We start from the raw sequence: 25,660 nt of genomic DNA, 5'->3' as shown, positions 1-25,660 counted from the left end.
ACTTCACAGTAAATTACACTCCCTCCTCATTACTGTGTTACTTGCCTACAAAGATCAGCCAGTCCTTCCTGAACTGCAGAGTCTGAGGAGTCTGCTGGTGAGTCGCTCCCTTACTGTGGAAAATACTCTGCATTGTCTGCACTGTATTATTGCTTGTTTTTTATTGTACCTGTGTGTGAATAATGTATACTATCTTTGTGTGATATTGTATTAGTATGTTTTAGTAAACGCCTGAAACATAAAAACAATAGCTCAAATCATTTTGTAAACTTTGCTGTGACTTTACATATCTTTACAATGACTTTACTATTTAGCAGCTTCGGATATGATATCTTTTTTATAACTATTTAATATTGTCCCTAAAATATTTGCATAGGGACTGCAAAATCATATCCCTTCTTCTCAAAATAGTGAGTCCTATTATTTCTCCAGAAGTACAACCCCTTTGAGTAGGTATTCCCGGATCTCACATATGTTGTAAGATTATACAGGAATTAACTTGTTGTTCCTGAATTATGGAAAATGCTATAAGCAAAGTTAACACCTTATGTTTCTGCTTTGTTTGTGCTTGTATCAATAAAATAATTGTGGCTGCACCTAGGAGTCATAGAGACTACAACAGAGACAGTGGGGCTTATTTACTAAGGGTCCGCGGACGCACTTTTGTCTGATTTTCCGACGTTTTCGGGTTTTGCATGGCTGTGACAGGTATTTAATAGGGGATTGTGTTGCACACGACCGGATTTTGGTGCAGCTGCGCTGGCTTTCATGCAACAGAAATCGGATTGGACAATCCGACTGATTCGGACTGAGCGCAGGATTTAACTTTCAAATTGTGTCGCGGACCTGAGCAGGGAAGCGACAAATGCAGGATATCTGGCGCACGATTTTAGTGAATCATGGCAGAGCCCATTATCATCAGACAATTCACTTTCAGTGAACTCCTCGGAGCGGGTAAGTAAATGTGCACCAGTGGCTCAAAAAGACATACATCTATATCATTGATAGAACACATTGCTATTTATGTCTGTTCCTATACTTCTTCTTGATTTTACACTTGTTCTTCCTTTGTTTAAGGGGATTCTCTGGAAATAAAATATTGATCGCCTAACCTTAGGATAGGTCAGTCATAACAAATAAGTGAAGGTCTGACACCTGGGACTCCTAATAATCAATATTAGCTGGTAACAGTAACTGCTAATCAATAGTCTCAGATTGCTCTATCACAGTTATTTCTCATATACCCTATGGGTACCTCAGTCACGATCAATTTAATGGGGCTGAGCTGCAATAACTATACAATGTATTGGGCTGTGATTGATAAGCAGTGAAGAGGACAACAATTTCGTAAATGCTGCAAAATCTTCAAAGACATTGGTAGGGAAGCCAGTTGTTAAGCTTCCAGCTGTTTTGATATTGTGACAAATCTTATAGAGCAGTGATGGCGAACTTTTTAGAGTCCAGGTGGCCAAACTGCAACAAAGTCGCAATTAGCAGTAACTTTTTGCTGCTTTGTCACAGCTTTCAATCGTATCAGTGTCCTGAGGATACAAATACAGCAGAAATTACGATGATTATTGTAGCTTCCCTGCAGGGTCCCCTGAACAGTGAGAATTGCAGGACCCAGAGCAGGAGCCCCAATGATAATCCAGCATTGTCCACACCTTATCGCTCCTCCAGTAGTTCCAGGCAGTCAAGGATGCTTCACTTTAAAATAACACTGATCCACGGCACATCCTGAGTGCCCTTGGACTGCAGGAGAGGGGGCCTTGAGTCCTGTCTGGTGAACTTTGAGTTGAGCCTGGGTCTCCACTGAGAGGGCTCTGACTGCCACCACGGCCACCTGTGCCATTGGCTTGCCATCACTGCTATAGAGAAATAACATAATCCTAAAAAAAGCCTTTAACCTTTGTCTTTTTAATATTAAGTCGCTTATAAACTTACTTACCAGGAAGTATTTAAGTATTTGGTTAGAATATTGAGACGAAAACAAATTTGGTATATTCTGCAATGGAGGAGTAGCTATTGTAAGTGTATAAATGTAATATATATAAAATAGTGATTACATAACATTAAGGCCTATAAAGAGGTAATGATGTAATGATAGTGCTAGTCTTATGACGTATGGACTTCTTGGTGCTCCTTATACATATAACATATAATAGCTTGCCTGCAGGCAGTCATTCAGCTATGGTTTTTGTATGTGACATCTGTGTCTGCGTTATCCCCTGTAAAACATGGCTGAGGATGCGCTGATAAGTGCCATTTTGTTCCCTCCTAGTGTAAACACACCTGTACTCCTTTCCTAGCAGTCTTAATTGATTTCCACCACACCCATCTTCTGTGATCTCTGCTCTGGGTTATAAACAGGTAATTTGATGTCAAATCCCTCCCCCTCATATCTCATTGCTGCTTTTTTGATGTTAGAGAACTGATCCAAACTTCTTCTGGACCAGTTCTCCGTCTTGCTATAGTCTTGTACTGAGCTAACTAGTGTTCATTCTGTCTTCTGTTAACTTTGACCCTATGTCTGATTCTCTGACTATCTGTTTACCTTGTGATTTTGTACTGCATTTTACTCTTGGTTCTGACCTGTATTAATATTCTCTGTTTGTATTGTCTTGCCTATGTGTTTGCACTTTGGCGCCAGAAGGAAACATCAACCAGAAGGGAGTTGTCTACTACTACCTTAGGGTAGATAGGGCAATTAGGCAGGGACAGCTGGGAAGGGCAGTTAGTCTAAGGGTCCACTGTCTTTGTCTGTTTCACCAGTCCATTCCGTTACCCATCATCACAGTGTTCATGGACTTTCTTGATGTTTTATATAATGAAGTTATAATTTGCTAGGATGGTTATATTGACATATCAAGTCTATCACTAGGGATGTATTCCTATATACTGCACATTTTTGAAAATAAAGCTGTCCATTTTGATCTACTTATAGAATTATAAAATGTAAGGACATGAAATATGCAACAGGAAAACATTATAATGAATAATGTATATTAATATTTGCATACACAATGAAATCTAAATGTACCTGACAGGACCACAAAAAAAACCAAGAAAATATAATACTATATTCAAGTGAAAGGGGTTGTGCTGCCACATCTCACACAGTGGGGCTCATTTACTAAGGGTTGCACGCTGCACTTTCGTCGGACTTTGCATTATTTTTCAGGGATTGCATGGCTTGGACAGGTATTTAACAGGTGTCGCTTGTGGGATTGTGTTGCACACGATCGGTGTTTGGCGCAGCTGCGCTGGCTCCATGCAATACAATTTAGGGGGCGTGCCGTCGGACGATCCTACTGATTTGGACTAAGCGCGGGATTTAACATTCAAATTGTGTCGCAAGCCCAAGCACTACTAAAAAGATGGTGAAAGGCTTGGCACCGTTTTTAAAAGAGAGCAGCCATTTTCAAAATTGTTTCTTTTTTTTTGTCCTTTTTGAGTAGAGTTTGATCCTTTGAGAAAAACAAGGTGCAAAGACTAAGCAAGCTACGTCTTTTCATCCTGTTCCCTCCCGCTGATCAATTAATACTGTGGAATGTGGAATAGCCTGCCTCAGGAGCTGGTCACAGCAGGGACAGCGGAGAGCTTCAAGAAGGGTCTAGATGCCTTTTTACACCTAAATAACATTGATTGTTATGCTATATAGGATTGTTTCCCCTAAATCCCTTCCTCATCCAATCCCTACCCTTCCTTGGTTGAACTTGATGGACAAGTGTCTTTTTTCAACCGTATAAACTATGAAACTATGAAACTATGAATACGCTTGGCGAACACCATTGAAGCTTATTAGGAATGTATGCAATGTATGTCATCCAACCCCTGACCTCTGCTGAGCATATGCTGTTCATATAAGGAAAGAACAGCAGCAGCCAATCACTGGCTGCAGCCGATGCTCACTCCTCCTCTTTCCTTCAGGGGGGAGGGGAGTAATCGGATGACATATGCCACTGAATGTGCATATAGTGGGATTACACAGCCCTCCACTGTAGGAGTACATCAGGAATCCACTAGGGGTATCCTTACAGAGCAGGGCAAAAATGTGGTTTATACCGAGCCTAAACCAATGGATATAACACACGAGCATCTACAGGGGTTGTGTATCAATCTATAAAATACCATTTGTTAAGTGTTTGTTTTGGCCATATAAAGGCTATGAGCAACATTGACTTACTTAACTTAAAGGGGTATTCCAGGAATCAGCATAATTCATATAGAAATGGGTACTCAAAATAGAAGCTAATGTGTAATTAGTTGTTATTTAAAATTTTTCTCTCCTTAGCAGAAAAATGCTGCTGACATACACTGTAATGAAGAATTAAAATGCTGCTGGCCCTTTAATCAGTCCGTTAATTTCCTCCGCGCGGTCCATTGAGGAGAAGACACAGGACAGAAGATGGCCGCTGGTCACATGTCCACATCACATGTCCTGCACCTGCCTGGGCAGGTCATGTGATCACCACTATGTTTGGCTGTAGTCGGTTGGTTGCAGTGCATCCAGTATGGCCGGTGTGTGGTGATGGCAGTTACACATCATTACTATGCTAACAGAGCAAGAAAACCTGTTAGATCATAACCATGAGCAGAGCATAAGAGGGAGGAGGAGTTACTGAGAACTAAAGGATCATGGAAATTGTAAAAAAAATCACCATATTTTGACACAAATACAATAAGATGAAGTGATATGGCAATCATGACATAACTAAAGTCAAACAGTGAGCCAAGGAGCCAGGTCTTGTATGCAGGGGCGGATTAAGACTACCATGGGCCTTGTGCTGTATGAATATTCGAGTTATAGCCCTGACAAATCTGGAATTTACTTCCTACATATGGTACTAGAATCAAGCTTCTTGGGGAATGGACCTGCATTTTTGCATTTTATAGGTCCAGAAATGGCTCTTGTTTACATCTATATTGAGAGTAGGAAAAGATGTATGAGGATTTTATGGGTGAAGATTTCTCTCAATATAAAATTTTGTTGGTGGTTTGGGGTGACCATCGGACCCTGGCTACCACCAATATTATAACCCACTACTGCTTGTGTGTACAAAGCTTGTAAAGGATAAGATTTACAGATCAGTGTTTTGATTTATTCTGACACTTACAAGAACACTCCCATATAGTAAAACTATTAAGCTCAATGATTAACTTTTTCTGTTTTAGCTGTTTATTGGAGCCTGTAAGTGGTGCTGCTCTGTTACAGTATAACTCTACTGCCTGTATATCTTTAACTGCATGAGGAATCCATCACTACACGTCATATGACTATGCTGCAATGTAGTATTATGTATCCTAGGAAATTTATCACAAGACAAAAGGACACTTTCTCCAGAAGAGGAAGTTATACTACTGGATCACGTATGCAAATAGTCATGTGACAAATGATGGGCTGCAAATAAAGTTTCCACTTGAGTCATTACCTGCTTTTCATAGGATATTGATACACAACCTGACAACAGATCTATGTATAGTATATCTATCTATATGCATATAGTATATCTGTATATAGTCTTGCTTTATGTATACAGCTCCATTGCAAATCTATGTGTTTACTATTCTATTTGTCACCGCTTTTTTATATTATACATTTTAGGGCTCATTCACACAGCAGTATCCACACCTGTTTTCTTTTTTTGCATCCGTATGTTTTCAGTTTTTTTCATATATCTCCAAATATAAATCATGCCAGAATAATGCAAATTTAAAGGATATCTACCATTTGAAAATGGTCATTCTGACCCAAACATAACTTTACATAGGGGTAGGTAAGGGATGCTGGAGGTTGTCTTGATAAGACACAGAAATCAGCAGTTTCGTCCAAAAATCGATTTATACAATAGGCAAATGACCCATTCGCCTCTCTTGAGCCTCTGACCCAGGGCGCTCAGCACTTGGTCACGATCATAACAATGCACGTGCCTTGCGTGCTTGAAACTTCTCACCCACCCTTCCTCACTCCAGAGACGTCACCAAACTCTCAGAAGCACTGGTGCTTACGCACTGTATCTTCATTACGCATGACCGTCTGTTTTGCAGTGTGGCCCAGGAGTGCCGAATGGGTCATTTGCCTATTGTATAAATCGATTTTTTGATGAAACTGCTGATTTCTGTGCCTTATCAAGACAACCTCCAGCAACACCTTACCTTAAAGTAAAGGTATGTTTGGGTCAGAATGACCGTTTTCAAAGGGTAGATTTCCTTTAGGTTTTATTAATAGTAGTACAGAAATTCAAAACTTAATTGTGTAATGTTTCGGGCCCCATCAGGTCCTTCATCAGACACGGATTGCGAGGGTGATAGGAAGAAAATATAGTGGTGGCATTCTCTAATACTACAATACAATACTGCCATTTTGTGTAGTATTGTGGTTGTTGTTGCATCTATGGTGCTGGTATCCAGTGCGGCGGAGTGTTATGACAATGCTGCCCTCTGACCATTTAAAGTTAAGAAGCCCTGATCTAAACCCTGAGTTACTTGACTGTGTACTGAACTACAGGCAGTCCTTGGGTTACGTACCAGATCTGTAGGTTTGTTCTTAAGTTGAATTTGTATGTATATATTGTAAAGGTAACTCCAGTTGTCACAGCAACAAGGATTAACCATAAAACTCCATTGCAGATACCTTTGACAACTGTAGAGTTGAGACAGGTGAGAGGGTCTATACTGCTCTTAAAGTGTTATAGATCTCCACCTCTATTTTGAGTCACATAAGGTTAAAGGTTTTGCTATGTTTAAATTGTGAAGGTAGATTAAACGTAGATTGTTGGCCCCCCTCGCCTGTGGGCCCAGTCCTATCATACCCTCCATCACTGCGACCTCATTATTTATGCTGCAATATGTTTTTAAGGAATTAAAATTTTTGGAGCAATGAAGTGCCAGAGATGCAGAAGATCTAAGACTGACATCAGCTGTGAAGTATATAGTATCATGCTTCTGGTATCATTTTGAATATTAGAATCTGCTTTAATAAAAAAGAGGAAAAAACTGTTCTTGGTGCTTTAGAAAATGAGATATGGGCAGATGTAGCTAGCTAGAGTTTTCAGCGGGAATTTGCGATTAACATTGCGAATATGCGACCTCCACACCATGCGGGCATAGAGAGTTTCCCTTTCTATGTCCGCATGGAGCGGAGGTTGCATATTCGCAATGTTAATCGCAAATTCCCCCTAAATACCCCCTGAGGGCCGCAGCAGCCTGCGTTATTTTGAGAAACCTGAAACCAGTTTTGCCTGGCTGCCATACCGCGGCCTGCGCCTCTTGATATATCCGGTGCACCAAGGGGGGTCATACCCGCTATCATATGTTGGCGTATGATAAATCTTCCCTACAGAGTTGGAAGTATCTATAGCACACAGAACTCCTATCCTGTTGCATGTTTAAGGCTTAGATTCTCATCTTTATGATACCACCTGACACCAGAAGCATGGTTCCAAGGTGCTGGGGAGGAAAGGATAGGGGCATCAGATTTTTTAGGCAAGCTGAGAGTCTTGTGGTTTAGTGGTGAAAATGCTGGTGACAAGATTTAGTTTTTGCACAAGCAATCCTTTAGTTATAATACCTACATTACAGACATTTTTCTTTTGTTCTCATGTCATTTGAGATATTGTTATCACTTGTCTTTGTTTGGGCTAATGGTTTTATAGCTAGAGTGGAATTTAAAATGTAATGTTTATTATCATGCCATTTTAGTGGTGCAATTAGGTGGAGTAATGTAGTCTGTAAAGCACTTACCAGGGATCACATGGCATGAGTCACAGACGGAAAGGAACAAGGCTGTTTGCGTTTGTGTGACTGCAATAATATATGGGTAGAAACTTAAATAATGGCTCCATTCACTAGTTTATGCATGGAAGAGCAAATATTAGAACGCCAAGATATAGAAACCTGCCCTGCATAGTAAATTTTAGGCCGACATCTCATTAGTCTCACATCATCTGTTGGACAGCAGAAGAGTAAGGTCGCTTATTATGACAACTATTAAGCCACTAAAGGACATCCTAGCTTGATTCTTCTCTGCCCCCTGATTCCTTGAAGGAAATCTACTATTTGCTTTTATGCATTATGATTCAAACATACCTTGAGAATGCTGTAGCTACACTGATGCAGAAACATATCTTGTTTAATCCCTGAACTGAGTGTTTTTGCTGAAAAAACAATTATAAAATGATGATAATGAGGCTTGGTCACTCCTGTGGCTGCCCCAGCTCTCTCCTCTTACCCTAATTATGCACTTCTCCAGCCTTGTCCTGCCTAGCGTTAGCCAAAAATTTGTCATCACTGTGTTGTCCCTAACAGGCAGAAGTACTCTATCACTGCACCATCCCTCAGCTGCTGTGTATGAGTTATCCAGTCCTGTCTGGACAGTTCGGGCAACTTGTGTATGTGGAAGTAATGTGTTTATGTATGGCAGCTGGGGCACCCAGCTTTCCCAAGATCCTGAATTTTATAATTGTTTTATGTACAAAGGGATTAAACAATATATTAACAACATGTTTCTGCATCAGTGTTGCTACAGCATTCTCATAAGTTGGGTTCACAATGCATAAAAACAAATAAAAGCTTCTTGACCTCTCACTGTGTATTTATGTGGACAGTCTGGGTCCCTAAAACCTGCGCCATATAATTTTTTACGTTGAGTTCTTTAGAAGGCTGCCCAAGCAGTTGGTTGGTATTTCCAATACAGGCAGCTGCAGAGGATCCGTTGGGAAGGAGACAGAAACGATATTTACCGCTTCCGTTTTCTCCTTTTCCCAAACAAAGCACTCGAGCAATAGGAAACTATTGTGGAAATTATTGCAAACTGTTTGAATTGCCTTTTATTGGGTCTTGTCTGGAGAAATAAAAATCTGTGGGTAGCCAAAGAATATCTATTTTGCTCAATTAAGGCCTTGCCAAACATTCAGGCTTATTATCTGGCTGTCACAGAATGTTGGAACTCATGAATTGAATACAAATGATCTAAAATTGAAAATAACTTTATTCCTGGCAGATCCATCCAACTGATGATGGAAGCGTTATGTTTGAAAGATTTTAATTGCAAACCTTCTATTCCCAACCTACAGCAGTTTATATCCTTATGGAGGAAGGTAACTGGAAGTTTAGGTTTAAATAGAGGAGAGATGTCCATATTGGCACTTGAACTTCTTGCTCCAAATATATGATTGGATGTGTGGGTGGATAGAGCAATATTTAAAGGGGTTGTCCACCTTCAGCAAATAATTAATATGGTTTGTGTAAGGAAAAATTATATAATTTTCCAATATACTTTCTGTATAAATTCCTCACTGTTTCTAGATCTCTGCTTGCTGTCCTTTTATAGAACGCTTCTATGTTTACTTCCTGTGGATAGAAATCTGTCCATGGTCACACAGGTGCACGACTCGTTATATTACACAGCTTTGAGAACTCTCTGTTACACTAACGAGCTGCGCACCTGTGTGACCATGGTCAGATTTCTATCCACTGGAAGTAAATTTAGAAGCTTTCTATAGCAGGAAAGCAAGCAAAGATCTTGAAAACAGTGAGGAATTGATACAGAAAGTTTATTGGGAAATTGTATAACTTTTCCTTACTCAAACCATATCAATTATTCCCTGAAAGTGGACAACCCCTTTAAGTTGTCAAGTGTCTTTGTGAGACGGGAATTTAAGTCTTTTGAACACATAAGAATACAATTCAGACTCCCTAATCAATCATTGATGAATTCTCGGTGCTTGGGATCCATGTTGTCTGGATTGCAGTCATAGAAACTGTCATCCCTCATCGTCAACTCTTCTAACATACATCATCAGAAAATGGCCTGTGCAAAAATTCCATATAATAACTTGGATCATTGCACATCCAATGGAAGTGGTGACTGTCTATGGAAAAAAACTTTAATAGGGAGAATGAGAATGTTCATTCAATACAGAAAAGCCAAAAGATAAACCCCAATAAATTGGGTAAAACATGTAAACTTGGATTTATGCCACTTTCCCTGCTATAAATACATGTCATATTTAGCTCAGTAATAAGATAAAGCCATGCAATGTAGATATAATATACAAACAGCGTACAAAAGGGGTCATTGTACAAAATACTCAAACAATAGCTCCCTCTAGAATTCCTATAGTCAGAGGTGTGTAATTTCACACTGGGACATTCAGAATGTCACACCCAAGAATAAAGGTCACCAAGAAAATCAAGTTTTCATTAAACAAACTGAATTTTCAATTAGTAAACAGAAAAGGGAAGCTTTAAATCTATGACAAAGGAACCCAGCATGTTAGCATGATGACATTCATCTATAGCAGTTTGGTAAACCTGGGTAAAACATTTTTTTCCTAATATTCATAACTTGTAATGAGGGTTTGTCAAGCTTCTAGTTTTGCTGAACTTCGAGAAAAAGTTCTTTTCAATAACTGGATTTGGCCTATGATCCCAAAAACCCATTGAAATACATGGGGACCAGCACTTTGAAACCTAAAAATGGCTGTTAAATGGGTAGTAAGGGGTAGCAAAATGGGGGTTACAACAGGGCTCTGGCCTAGAAAAATTACATAAAATAATAATAAATTAATTAATTGAAAATGTAAATTAAAATGAAATAAAAAGCTGTGAATGTTTCTGTGCTATAAATAGCTATCACAGTGAATCAATTTGAGACCATTTGATATCAGACAGTCAATGACTTCAGTATGAGACCATTTGATATCAGACAGTCAATGACTTCAGTATGAGACCATTTGATATCAGACAGTCAATGACTTAAGTATGAGACCATTTGATATCAGACAGTCAATGACTTCAGTATGAGACCATTTGATATCAGACAGTCAATGACTTAAGTATGAGACCATTTGATATCAGACAGTCAATGACTTCAGTATGAGACCATTTGATATCAGACAGTCAATGACTGCGGTATGAGATTTTGAAGGTTGTAAATCATGATATATCTGACGTAAAAGCAACAGCATTTCAGAAAAGGAATATGGAACCAACAGTAAAACATGGTGGTAGCAGTGCAATGGTCTGATACCATAACTTCTGCTGTGACATGACCTTTAAAAAGGCGGTTCATGCTCAAAAACCCTCTAAAGTGGGCAAATTACAACAATTATGAAAAATCCCTCCAGAGTCTAAAAGACTCATGGGCATTTATCTGAAATGCTTGATTGCAGTTGTTGGTGGTCTGGAAGGCCAACCGGTGATTAGGTGTAGGATGCATGCTGCTTCAGTCAGTTTAAAAAACTGTCCAATAACGCACTGTGTGGCCGCATCCTAAAAGGGTGAACTCACATTGCCGTTTTTTCACATTAGTGATTTTCCACTGAACCCATATTGACTTATGGATAACTACAAATTGGTTTTCCCTTCTTGGTTTTAGTGATTTCTCACAGATCCCTTACTGACCCATTCTTTTCAATGTGCTTTTTTACATTTGCCTACTTTTTACATTTTGTTTGGTGATCTGAAGCATCCAAAAGATTAGGAAATCAAGAGGGCAAATACCTTTTCACACCACTGTTGATCCTGCATTGGGTCTTTACACATGGAGCAGATGGACCTGGCAGGTGATATTTCTTCCTTGGGTGTTTGGCAGGCAAACATCATGTCGTTACTTCCCACTATTTCACTGACACTATATTTGTATCCACAAAGTACAAAAACATGTATTGTATTTCTCAGAAGGCGAATTAAACGAAAAGGATACCTTACATAGTTACAGTACATAGTAACACACGGGTAGTGGACATTAAAGGGGTTGTTATAGAATCAGCAATCATAACATATCCAGGGTATAGGTGATACAGTAAGGGTCTGAAAAGCATGCGTTTTGAAACGCAATACAACAACTCAAGGTGATGCCACACATCGCGTTTTTGGACCATTTTAAAGCCGCGTTTTCAGTCAGTTTTTAGGAGACTGTTTTTCCCTCACATGTTGTACTTCATTTTAGTGGTAAATTTTGGCTGAAAAGTTTTGCGTTTATTTACCAAAAAAAGAAAAAATTATGAATTTTCGAAATTCAAACTCATCGCCACCCAAATAAGTTGCTGAATAACATTTCCCATATGTCTACTTTACATTTTCATAATTTTTGAAATGTCTGGATAATTTATTTTGATGTCACGCACCTAACAAATTGAATATCGATTTTCCGTATTTTCAGAATTGACTATTCTGGGGATAAATACAGTTTTGATTGAAATTTTACATAGTTAACATCAAAACCCCAAAAAAGAGAAAAACCATCTTACAATTTGTTCTATAATTTCATAAGTTCACATGTGGCCGTGACTTGTTTTATGGGCACACAGCGAGGCGCCGAAGGGGAGGAGCGCCCTGCAGCTGCCAGGATTTTAGTTTCCTCATTGGTCCCTTTTGTAGGCTATAAACTGTTTGCTTTTTTGATATTGGGGCCAACGCAACGCATCTTGTGAACGCACCCTAAGGGTGATGTCACACATGGCGTTTTTAGGCAGTTTTTGGGGCTAAAAACTCCATGTGTGACATCACCCTAACAGAACATAAATGTCTGCATCTTGTTTGTCATAGCTCCCAATGTCCCGATTTTGCCGGGAAAGTCCCGTTTTTCTTAACTCTGCCCCGCGTCACGGGCAGCTATGAGATTGTCACGGATTTTCTCCCCAGGTCCCGCTGCTGTGTCCGCATAGTAAATACTTTTAAAGCCTGAACTGATAGTACAGAATGGCTTGGCAGGGAATCCTTTTCAGAGAAGTGTCGGGGCTTAGCGGAGAGCAGGGACCACGTCATCAGGTTCAGATCAGCATCTATCCATATATGGTCACTGCATCTCCTAGGGTTCCCCAGAGCAGACATCGGGCAGGGAATCCTTTTTAGAGAAGTGTCGGGTTAGCGGAGAGAGCAGGGACCACGTCATCAGCTTCAGATCAGGATCTGTCCATATATGGTCTCCAGGGCTTCCCCAGACACAAGCTCTTTATTTAATTAAATAAAGTTTTGCCCAGGCTGAGATTCGAACCTGGGACCCTCTGCACTGGAGACAGGAGCCTTAACTAACTGAGCTATAAGCCCAGTGATATAGAGCTGAGGATTTCTGGTAACTAAGAAGTGTTATCTGCCACTGTTACATTGTGACACAGACTAATGCACTGATATATAGAGAGGGATCTTCTCAGAGGTTATTATTGTAATTATTGAGACTATTATTATTATTATAAATGTTATTATTTTTATTATTATGGAGACGATTATTAATAATAGTAAAAATAATAATAATCATCTCCATAAAAATAATAATAATCATTTCAATAATAATAATAATAATCTCCAGAATAATAATAATAGTCTCAATAATTACAATAATCTCTGAGAAGATCCCTCTATATACCAAGGCAGTAAATCTGTGTCACAGTGTAACAGTAGTCATAGTTCTTAGTTACCAAAATTCTATACCTTATCAATCACTGAGATTATAGCTCAGTTGGTTGGGGCACTGTGACATTAATGTACATGGACACTGCAGGTTCTAGGTTCAAATCCCAATGAGGATAATTTTTTTATTGAGATGATTTTTATTATTATAATATGGCTAAAATTTGGGGCGTGGCCAGGGAGTGATTGGGGGTGTGGCTTAGGAGGATTGCCGCAGCACGCTTAGCGTGCCGCCATTATGTCCCTCTTTCCCTTTCACAAATGTTGAGAGGTATGTGTTTGTGTGATGTTAATGTCTGTGTTAACATCGGGTTGATGGTTGCATTTTGTATTGCGTTTCAAAATGCAGGTGTTAACTCCACCTGATGAGGCCCTCTCAATGCATTTAAACAGTTAATAGCTAAAATCAGTGTGAGACCCATCACACTCCCTAACTACAAGTAACTTCATCTCTTTCTGCCAAGACCATCCTGTGTACTCCTCCCTTCTGTGTAAGTAGGAGATAACGTGAGTCAGGTCCTGTTCACCTTGGGCTCTGTATATCACATGCCTGGCCACTCCATTTACTGACATTGCTTCCCTATCTCTAGCAGCCCTATATAGAACAAATAGAGCAGCGCTCCATTCATGGGTTATTTACATGATAAAACTGTGAGTAAATGTGTCATATGGATTAGTCAGTGACTGGGAGGGAAAAGCGACCTACCTATAATCCGCCTCCTGTGCTACGAGCCCAGGTGTGACTAGGTATTGGATTACTAGGCAGCAGTCATGTGTGTGGTTGTGAGGAAGAGCCGTACCTGAAAAATATCATCCTATGAAGTGTCTGCGACATTGGTGAGAATGAATGATTATTAGACCACATTCAGTGTCTTAATCTCCACATTACTATATGATCTGCTGCAAAAATGCTAAGGTTCTTTCCTATGTGTCCACTTGTGCCTTGTTGCCTGCTTATACCATGCTCTGATGGATCTTGTTTATAATCCTTAATGCAATTCACCCCCAATAGCCACAAGTGCAGAATTTTCTCTTAGGACGGATTCCCACATGGCATTGTTGTTGAGTTTTTATACGCATTCAAAAACGCAACATTTCATGGGGAAATGCATATGCATTTTGGCCAAATCCCTCCAACCTGCGTATTGGATGCATTTAAAAACACAACAAAAATGCCATGTAGGAATCCTCCCTTATGCCGGTGACACGCGTGGTGATTTTTGAAAGCGCATGCATTTTTCAAATATTTGCTTGTGTTTGTATTTTTATTAACGCAACAAAAAATCGCAAGGGAGAAAATGCAAAGTTAAGACACTTCATCCAAAAACAAATGAGGGTGATGCCACACATGGCGTTTTGAAACAGTTTTTGGTCAGCTTTTAAGCACTCTGTTAAAAAAACGCATGCGTTTTTTGAAAACGCATCCGTTCTTGTCAGTTTTTTATTGCGCAAATTCGAAAAACCTGTCAAAAACGTATGCATTTTTTTACGGATTGCTTAAAAACGGTGATGCCACACACAGCATTTTCAGTCAAAAACAGATGCGTTTTCAAAAAATGCATGCTTAACCCCTTAAGGACGCAGGGTTTTTCACTCATTTCTCGCTCTCCACCTTCAAAAATCCATAACTTTTTAATTTTACGTGTACAGAGCTGTGTGAGGGCTTATTTTGTGCGTAACAAATTCCCGTAAATGTTCCCGTAATGTTATTTATTTTAACATGCCGTGTACTACGAAGCTGGAAAAAAATTCCAAATGTGGAAAAATTGAAAAAAAAAACCTTTTTGTGGGCTCAGTTTTTACGACTTTGACTGTGCGCTCAAAATAACACCTCTACTTTATTCTTTGGTTCGGTATGATCGCGGTAATACCACATTTATATAGGTTTTATTGCGTTTTAATACATTTTCAAAAATTAAATTAATGTGTACAAAAAAGAAAAACATTTTTTTGCCATCTTCTGATGCTAATAACTTTTTCATACTTCGCTGTACGGAGCTGGGTGAGGTGTAATTTTTTGCAAAATGAGGCGACGTTTTCATTGCTACCATTTTGAGGTCTGTGCGACATTTTGATCACTTTTTATTACATTTTTTATGTGATGTTAAAAGGTGTAAAAGTCGCATTTCGGACATTTGGGCGCCATTTCCCGTCTCGGAGGTCACCGCTGGCCGTAAGCGTTTTTATATTTTGATAGATTGGGCATTTTGGGAGGTGGCGATACCTAATGTGTCTGTGATTTTTACTGTTTATTATGTTTTATATCAGTTCTAGAGAAAGGGGGGTGATTTTTAATATTTTATAAACTTTTTTTAATTAAACTTTTTTTTTTTTCACTTTTTTTTTAGACCATCTAGGGTACATTAACCCTAGATGGTCTGATCATTCCTATCATATACTGCAATACTTCTGTATTGCAATATATGGCCTTTTTGCATGTTATTCGTTACAATGAGCCCATTGTAACGAATCTGCAGAAGCCATTTAGCCTTGGGTCAAACGAAGACCCGAGGCTACCATGGTAACTACTGATGAAGTTCAGGGGAGCGACGATCGTAATAAAGATGGCGGCGCCCATGTGCCGCCCTCTTTTAAATGCCGCCGGCGACTTTGCCGGAGGCATAGGAAGGGTTAATAGCCGCGATCGGTGCAATATGCAACAACCCCCACCCTTGTATGAAGAGGACTCTTCATATATTCCCTGCACCTCTGCGCCGTAGAGCTACGGCGCAGAGCGTGAAGGGGTTAAAAATGGACTAAAAACGCCATGTGTGGCATCACCCTTAAAGGAAACCTACCACTTCGATAGGGCTTCTAAGCAGCAAAAGCTGTGCACCAGCTCAGGGTGAGTTGGTAACCGCACCGTGGTCCGCGCTCGGCACACCATGCCAGGAAGTAGTCGCGCGCATGGTGCACCGAGCATGGGCCACGGTGAGGGGAAGCTATTTCGGATATAAAGATTAATAAAGTGTTTATATGCCTTAGAACCATTTAGGAACATAGCGAAGATGAGCCCCGGCACCAGCTCACCCTGAGCTGGTGCACGGCATTTGCTGCTTAAAAGCCCTATCGGAAGTGGAAGGTTTTACTTTAAAAAGACCAATATGCAAAACTGATGGGGGTAGAATTTTTTTTTTTTTTTCCCCCTCTTTGTTCAAAAAATGCCATTGTTATTTGCCACATTTTTGTGTGTTTTCCTCGCTCTTTCTTCATTTTCAGATTTTCTAAAAAAAACAAACACACGTCTGTGATGCAACCACTTTGTTTATGTCTGGGGAGGAGGGGTCTTTGGGTTTAAATGATGATGTCATATGTCATATCCTAGGAATGTGCGATGCCTTTATGATATGGGAATGACCCTTGGGCTTATGTGTTCCTTTTCTTCTCTTGCAGGTGAAAAATAAATTATCATGTACGATTCAGATAAGGGGTACCCACAACCTGGTGAGATTAACAATGTTATTACAGTTTTTATTTCAGTTGTAATAATCTGTTCAATTGTAAAAATCTGTTTGGTGGGAGTACTATCATCAGGACCCTCACATTCTTGAGAGTGAGGTTGATGCCACACATGGCGTTTTGAACCCGTTTTTTGTCCGTTTTTAAGCAGTCCGTTAAACGCATCAGTTTTTTAAAAACTCATGTGTTTTTTGTAAATGCATCAGTTTTTTACCATTTTTAATTGAGATATTTGGTAAAACCTGTAAAAAAAAAAAAAAAAAAAAAAAATGCATGCGCTTTCAAAAAACCGCATGCGTTTTTTAACGGACTGTTAAAAACGGACCAAAAATGGGTTCAAAACGCCATGTGTGGCATCACCATGAGGGTCCTATTTTCACTAACTGATGGATCTACAGGTCAAACTGTTTTTTTTCACTGATGAGGGCGAGAGACCGTTAGTGTTAGTTTTCAAACCAATGCTAAATCTTCAGGGTTTTTTTGCGAAAACATAGTCATAACAGCACCAACATCAATGTGAAACTGCCCTTAGGGTGTGTCAGAGATTGCCAAGCACCGGACTAGCTGCAGCACTCTCATAGACAGTGAATGTGAGTGCTGGAGATAACTGAGCACTGGGTACTGATGTACCCGTATAATAGAATGGAGCACCAGGATGCAACTCGTCCAGCCACTCCATCAATGATTGAGAACAAGACCATCATTCTGGAGCTTGTTGGGGACTTGTATAGGTCTTCGTGTTGTAGTGGAGACTGGAGAGGTATCTTGACTTCCTTCTTCTACCTTCTGTATCTCCTGGAAATGTAGGAATGGAGCGGATTTTTCTTACGGTTGAAGAAGTGTGGTCTTGGGGGACAATTATGAATGTGAAAATGTAGCTGCATTTAGGAAAAGTAGTGGATGGGTGATAATGTTGCTGCTAGTAAAAAGGGAATGGGGTTTCATTCTCTTGTGGAATTTGTATATTAAATGTATATATGGGGGACTTAAGGAGGACTTGTCAGGGTGATTTACCAAGTCCCTATGTGCACGCTATAAAAAAAAAATGTTTATACTTGCCTTGGTCTGGTGCCCCCCATGCCTGCACAGTGACATACCGGGGCCAGTGTACTATAGCCCAGCTTCACTGCGCATGCGCCATAGTTACGGAACTTGCATAATGCACATACACTATTTCGCAGGTCCTGGAAGAACAAGAGATTGTTCAAGTTCGTCTCATCATTTCTAGTGAAGTACAGGTGGTCCCCTACTTAAGGACACCCGACTTACAGACGACCCATAGTTACAGATGGACCCCTCTGCCCACTGTGACCTCTGGTGAAGCTCTCTGGAAGCTTTATTATAGTCCCAGGCTGCAATGATCAGCTGTAAAGTGTCTGTAATGAAGCTTTATTGATAATCCTTGGTCCAATTACAGCAAAAAATTTTGAAACTCCAATTGTCACTGGGGCAAAAAAAAAATTTGCCGCGAACTACAATGATAAAATATACAGTTTCGACTTGCATACAAACCTTCGGAACCTATCTTGTACGTAACCCGGGGAATGCCTTTAAGGTTGTTTTTTTTTTTTTTTGTGGGCACATAGGGACTTGGTAAATGGTGATTTCGTAAATGGTGTCCCAAATCGCTGTGTCCTTTTTAATCTGCTGCAGCATGTATTAGATGTCACTTTTTTCTGCAAATTGAGGTGTTGTTATATGTGAGCTGGGGCGGTTTGTGTGCGGTTTTATTGCAGTCCTGCTATGGGGGTTGTTTATTGCCAGAAGCATTTGCACATCAACTTTTGTTATCCTATATATTGTTATTGCAGGCTGTCATCATCCTTATGGGATGGTTTTTGGAATTTTAGTTTTGTACCGTAAATCTTATTGAATGTCCATTCCTCATAAAACTTTGCATGTTTTTTCAAGCAGGTTTTGGAGGAGCTTATCCACCCCCACCACCATATGGAGGTGCACAGCCTACAGGTAAAGTGCAATGATTTTACACATGAATTATTGGTACATAAGATATTCTAATTGGTTTAATAATAGTACGCAATACAGACACAGAATAGTGATGAGCAGTAGGGACTGGTCAGTGCCTCTAACTAGCCACAGCAAGTTATAGAAGTATTTATATAGTATATATCTATAGAAGCCTTAAGGAAGTTGGCTACTTTATCACATTTTTTTGTGATATGTGTGGGGAGCAGGTAAGTTACCAATATACATCTATTAATAGTTCTGCTCTGCTTTTTTGATATGTAAAGTGAAGCCTCCTGTATTTTACCTTCTCAGCCGGACATTCCTGTCCATAAAATGGCCACAGATGGAGGGTCATGTGATCCCTAACTGTCCATGACAATCTATCTTCCAGGACCTTAAACTTATATTCCTAAATACTGTCATAAGGTTCTGGAAGGCAGATTGGTCATCGACAGATAATCTCCCTTCCAGAACCTTATGACAGTATTTATGAAGGTCCTGGAAGGTAGATTGTCATGGACAGTTAGAGATCACATGACACATGGAGATCTGTGGACATTTTATGGACAGGAATGTCCAGCTGATGAGGTAAAATATATTTCTGAACTAGGGAAAGTGATGCAGAACCATTAATAGATGTATATTGGTAAATTGCTTAATAACTGCCCCACATTTACATACATACAGGTGGTCCCCTAAGACACCCGACTTATAGACAAACCTCTGTCCACTGAAATTTCTAGTAAAGCTAGGGATGCTTTACTATAGGCCCACGCTGCAATGATCAGATGTAAGGTGTCTGTAATGAAGTTTTATTGATAATGGCAAAAAAATTTAAAAATTCAATTGTCACTGGGACAAAAATAGATTTTTGTCAAGAGCTACAATTATAAAATGTTGTATGTTCAACTTGCATACAAATTCAACTTAAGAACAAACCTAAGGAACCTTTCCTGTATGTAACCCAGGGACTGCTTGTATTACAAAAAACATGAGGTAAAGTGGCCAACCCCTTTAACTATGGGATTCTTTCTTATCCAGAGAGCTTTGTATGTTTGTCATCAGAATGCACCATATACAGATATTTCTTAACTGGAAATGTAAGACCAGTTTCAGAAAGTCTACTTATCTCACTGTAGATCATAATAAACGCTAATAGTTATATGCATTTATACTTTCCCAGGTATATAGTGTATTTGTTTTATACATGTGTACATAGGTGTGGTTCTCTTACCCAAGGATCCTTGGAACCGTTTCCTGTTTCAGTACTGGTGTGATGTGGTTGTAGCTGGAACCGGCACTGCAATTGCTCAAGGGCAATTATTCTTCTAGTATACAAAGTTCTTTCAAAACTGTTTTTATCTTCTCCCTCTCAGTGATTGTGTCTCCAGTAACCACAACTGTGGTTGTGGGGACCTTTGCGGACACCCCAGCAGCATGCACCTGTCCTGTCTGTCGTCAGAACGTAGTGTCACGCGTAGAATACAACACTGGACTGCTGACCTGGCTTCTCTTTGGACTCCTGCTTCTGATTGGGTAAGCACTAAATGATTGATACCCCCGAATGATTATAATAATCTTACAAGGGTAATAAAGCTTAGAAGAAAATTTCATTTAACCCCGTAACGACCAGGCCCTTTTTCAATTTTGCATTTTCATTTTTCACTCCCCACATTCAAAAATCTAGAACTTTTTAAAGAGCTGCGTGAGGGCTTGTTTTCTGCGTAACAAGTTACACTTTGCAGTGCCGGTGTTTAATATGCCACTTACTTTGAAGAGGGGAAAAAAATTAGAACGCAGTGAAATATGATAAAAAACACGCCATTTTCTTGTGGAATGGTTTTTACAGCTTTAACTATGTGCCGCAAATGACATGTCTCCTTTATTCATTGGGTCGGTATGATCAGGAAGATACAAATTTAGATGTTTTAAGATGTATTAAAATACATTAAAAACTATTTCTTTTAAAACAAAATCATCATTTTGCAATCTTCTGGTAATAATTCATTCCACGTTGCATGGAGCTTCGTGACATGACATTTTTATTGCTACCATTTTGAGTACTGTATGGACTTTTGATCACTTTTTTATATGTTGAAAAAGTGGCGTTTTGGACATTTGGGAGCTATTTTCCATTACGGAGTTAAACGTTGGGAATAACTGTTATTATATTTTGATAAATCTGACATTTTGGGACGTGGTGACACCTAACATTTTATGCTTTTTACTGCCTCTTTATATCAGTTCAAGGGAAAGGGGGGGTGATCTGATTTTTTTTTTTTCTTTTACTATTTTTCAGACACCACCCCCCCCCCCCCCCCCCCACAGGGTACTTTAACTGTAGGTTGTCAAAGACACATTTTAACAAATCGCTAGAAAACATACAGCCTCGGTTCTTAAAAAAAAAAAACCAGGAGACAGATCGTCCCTCCCTTATGACATCACAGGGAGCGAAGATCTAACTCAATATGGTGGTGGCGTTCAAAGGGCTAACACTCATGATTGGTGCTAGCAGTGAGTGTTTGCTGCATACAGCCCTAAGCCCGCTCCATACACTCACAGCCGACTTGTGATGTACTATTAGGAGGTTAAAGAGGTTTTCTGGATTTTAAAAGACATATCTGCTTTCTTCCATAAACAGCACTATGCAATATTGACACAAATTATCAGGTGTGACACTGCTTACAAAAGAAAGGATTCTTGAAATCCCAAACATCTACTTAAAGGGTTTTTCAAAGCAAATAATAAAACGGCTTTTAAGAGCAGGATAATGTAAAATAATAGACAACAACAGAACACGGCATGATTAACACACAAGCTTAAAGAGTTGTGCAAGATAATGGGGGAAATTTATTCTGGCTTCTCCGACAGTTTTATGGCTACTCCGGGGCGGAAAACCATTTTTGATGTAGAAAACTCTGCCAGCACCGATCTGGTCTACAGGTCTGTGATGGAGCCTCCGATGTTTGATTTTGACCTTCATTTATCTAATTTTTGTATCCATTAGATTATTTTTTTTTTTTTGTTTGCAAAATTCTTTTTTGTAAGCCAGTATTCGCATCTTCTTTTTGTTTCATTCCATTATTTCCATCTTACAGTTTTTATTATGTAAGCAATAAAGTCAGGAATGGGCCTGTCATATGATGGAAACATTTGGAAAAGCTGTGAAGGGGCAGCTTTCATATATAAAGACAAAGCCCCCATCCTCCCTAAAAGCACCCCTTTGGTTCCAGTGGTATCTGTAGATATTGCACTAGTAACCCTCAATGGTATTAATATCTATATCTCTATATATCATGTATGATCTCATTGTGTTTTTCTCCATAGTTGCTGGTTAGGATGCTGCCTGATTCCCTTCTGTGTAGACGGCTGTAAGGATGTTGACCATTTTTGTCCAAACTGCAATCACCACCTATCAAAATACAAAAGGCTTTGAAAAAGGAAAAAATGCTTCAACTTAGAAGAATCAAATGAAATTTACTCTTTGTTCAAGAAAGTGAATGTTCTACACCAGTATAGTCCTATTCAGAATATAAAAAAATCACCTTGTATGAGCTGCAGAGAATAAGTCACCTGGTTTACTAATCTTTTGCAATGTGGATCATATGGTACATGTCAAATTGTTTGGCTTTTTGTTTATTTCTTTATATGTTCATTCTCAAATGATATCCAACTTTTATAAAGAATTTTCCCTAACTCAGCTGTCAGGTTTCTTCTTCTGTCTCTGCTGAATTACTTCTATTACTGAACTGTGTTCCACTTCTTATACTGTGGAGTAACTTGCAGGTTAGGAAGAATGACAACTGTGCCGATGAATATATACACTAATGCTAAGAATATTTTTTAAGGCCAGTGCTGTACCTTCATGTTTCCTTTTTTTTGTTTCATACAGATGTGCAAACTTAACAAAACAAGAGATACACTGGTTTGGCTTTAATTCCACATCAGGTCATAAGGCTTCCTGAAAGTTATGCTTAATGTTTAGGAGGCTGCCTTAGAAGGAAGCAATAGGAGGCATTGTTTTTCTTGTCCCATCCTGAAAAATATATTGGCATATTTCCCAGAATCCCCTAGTGGAACATCAATGGCTATAAGTCTTCACACGCCTGCAAGGTGGCCTTAATTAGCAATTAGCTAAGGAGAACTCTTACTTTCCACCCTTACTCATAAAATTAAAAGAACTGACAAGTTGACGATTTGTAAGGAATAACATAAGTAACTGCACAAAACAGAATTCTTAGAAAAGATGCTCCTGAATATTATGAGTAATACAAGTATAAAGCGTTGTGTCAGGAGAGCTGGTTCTTCACCCTGTAAGACTCAGGATAGAATAACTAAGGTAATTTCCCAAACACAATCATCTTAAGTCCTGAGTCATGTTCTTCATAGAAAAAGGTCTAGTTGTGACGTGTAACACTCTGTTCCTCACAATAGCAGATCAGATTCTGTTTCTGAAGGCAGTTACTAGGGATGAGTTTGGCTCGCTGACGCCATTAGCATTTACAATAGATCTCTGAGCAGGAAGAAACGAAAGGGCTGTTTTATGTTATGTGCGTTTCTTTGTTCTCTACTTAATAGCTCATATAAAAATAAGGCTGTTATTATTGCTTTGAAAGGATACTTGGGAATTCTATTTTTATCCTACCCGGATAAAGCCAATTTTGGGCACAAAGTTTTTGTTCTTTTATTGCTTGGTCCGGTATGCAGCTCTATACAGACTTGCTTTTTACTAAATGCTGTATTGTTTTTTTGTATAGTTTTTTTGGTAGTGCTGTGGGTCACATTAAACTTGCCACTATTCACTGGATGGAGTCAATGGCATTCTGTACTTTAAAGGGTTGTCTGACTCTTTAAAAAAAACTAGCAGGCGGGCTGGGGAGGTAAGTTTGAAAAAAAGAAAACTGTACTCTCCTCTTCCAACACTCCCGGGGTCCGGCGCCGCTGTTTCGCTAGTAATAATAATAATAATTCTTTATTTATATAGCGCACAGATTACACAGCACTCCACAAAGCGTGTCAAATTGGTCCCTGTCCCCAACAGGGCTCACAATCTAAACAACCTAACAGTATGTTTTGGGGTGTGGGAGGAAACCGGAGTACCCAGAGGAAACCCACGCAAACACGGAGAGAACATACAAACTCTTTGCAGATGTTGACCAGGGTGGGATTCGAAGCCAGGACTCCAACGCTGCATGGCAGAAGTGCTACTCACTCAGCCACCATGCTGCCCAGTCAGTGCCTCTGTTTGTGTACAGGGGCATGGAAGCTCTGCTGAGTTCGGCTTCTGGCCGAGGTGGCTGGCTACACTCACCCGTCCCTATTCCCAGCGCTTGTTCCACAAGCCATATCTTTTAGATTTTTCCCATTAGCTTTATAGAAACTTGTTATCTGCGGCACAAATTATAGTTTCTAGTGACACCTTTTAATATTCTGTGCTGGTAGGAAAAATTGAAAATGTGATGACGTTAGCAAAAAATCTAAGTTGCATAGTTTTATGATGGCCTTTGTTTTAAGGCTTTCATTTATTTTTTATTTAGATTGTTTGGTTATGTCTTAATACCTTAAAAAAACTTCAAATACGCATTTTTTAATTCATGGCATGAGAACTATCGCACAGTGCTCCAGCTGTCTGTAGATTTTGTGCCATTTTGTGACTTTACCCTATCTATTTTGTTGGAGCTGCAATACCAAGCACTACCTCCTAATAGATTGGTGCTGTTTTGGAAAAATAAAATAATGCTCGGTTTAAACTTTTCCCTGCAAGGGATTTCTGGAAATTTTTGTTTGTGGATACTGGCCCCATTTTCAAAATTGCATTAAGGAGTTTATGGACATAGGGACCTTCAGTCTAAGTGGGACCGGAGTCTAAGTGGCACCTGGTCTTCACCAGAGCCCGCCGCAAAGCGTGTCGGACTTGCCGCAGCAGGGTACCACCAGGTCGTTCCACAGGTGCGACTAGCCCGCGATGGCAACCAAGCAGGAGACAGTCTCGTGGTCAGGTCCAGGCACAAGGTCCGGGAAGGCGGCAGAGATGCAACGTCAAGTCCTATCCAGGGTCAGCAAGGGGAGGTCCAGGCAGATGGCTAAGGGAACACAGGCACACGGGACACAGCAACACGGAGGGACTACGGTAACAGGAACATTAAGGGACTCTGGTGACACAGGAATGCAGGATAATCGCTATGGAGCTTTCTCTAAGGCTGTGAGGTACAAAGAGGCGGCAGGGGACACAGGAAGGAGCTGGAATTTAAGCAGTATGGCTGGACAGCCAGCGCCAATTATCGTCGCGTTGGCCCTTTAAATTTCTTGAAGCTGCTGCGGTGCACGCGAGGTGAGTGGAACGCCAGGAGCAGCGGGGAGGGGCCTGCAACCCGGGTAATGGGTTCATAAAATCATTAAAACTAAAATAACCAGAAATTAGTTTTTTTTTAGGTAGAAGTTTTAAGACCGCCACAATCTGCAGAATATAGAAGTTAAACAGATTAAAATGTAAAGGCACCCCTAAAACCCCTATATTTTTTCCAGACAACCTTGCATTTCTCTTGATTAACAGTTGACAGCCCATACCACCACTATGCAACTTTGTGACAAAAACTAATTATTATATCTTTACATAAAACTCACAACATTGATTCACAAATAGGGATGTAAAAATAATAAGTCAAAGTAAGCAGATATCAATATACCGCAATACTTAGAATCAACAAGAATTTTCAGTCCCACAAATGCTAAAATATAAGCTACGCAATATGTGGCTGGAATAAAAAAAATGCGTGTCTGCACATTTTTTTTCAGAAAACATTACCTACAATGTACACAA

The 25,660-nt window shown here is 39.7% G+C and overlaps 1 protein-coding gene across 8 annotated transcripts; it reads left to right on the top strand.

Annotated features, from left to right (window-relative positions):
• On the top strand, positions 1 to 22,536 carry LOC140075184 (lipopolysaccharide-induced tumor necrosis factor-alpha factor homolog). 8 transcript variants are annotated; one of them, XM_072120749.1, is made up of 6 exons: positions 40 to 97; positions 2,282 to 2,370; positions 16,807 to 16,857; positions 18,784 to 18,840; positions 20,217 to 20,376; positions 22,168 to 22,536. In XM_072120749.1, exons 3-6 carry the CDS (start codon positions 16,824 to 16,826, stop codon positions 22,274 to 22,276), a joined length of 360 nt encoding a protein of 119 aa, XP_071976850.1. In that variant the 5' UTR covers positions 40 to 97; positions 2,282 to 2,370; positions 16,807 to 16,823; the 3' UTR covers positions 22,277 to 22,536. The 8 variants fall into 8 exon arrangements, with proteins under 8 accessions (XP_071976853.1, XP_071976849.1, XP_071976850.1 ...); XM_072120753.1 differs by having other exon boundaries at positions 41 to 97; positions 18,787 to 18,840; XM_072120752.1 differs by lacking the exon at positions 2,282 to 2,370 and having other exon boundaries at positions 1 to 97; positions 18,787 to 18,840.
• Positions 22,537 to 25,660: the final 3,124 nt, after the last annotated feature.

The sequence above is a fragment of the Engystomops pustulosus genome, chromosome 8 (assembly GCF_040894005.1).
Source record: "Engystomops pustulosus chromosome 8, aEngPut4.maternal, whole genome shotgun sequence".
Lineage (NCBI taxonomy): Eukaryota > Metazoa > Chordata > Amphibia > Anura > Leptodactylidae > Engystomops > Engystomops pustulosus.
This window is presented reverse-complemented; position numbering and strand designations above follow the sequence as displayed.

Coding starts and splice junctions, on each gene's coding strand:
- LOC140075184 (XM_072120748.1), top strand. CDS start 16,824: ATGTACGATTCAGATAAGGGGTACCCACAACCTG. Junction 18,841..20,216: donor TGGAGGTGCACAGCCTACAG/GTAAAGTGCAAT, acceptor TCTCCCTCTCAG/TGATTGTGTCTCCAGTAACC. Junction 20,377..22,167: donor GGACTCCTGCTTCTGATTGG/GTAAGCACTAAA, acceptor TTTTCTCCATAG/TTGCTGGTTAGGATGCTGCC.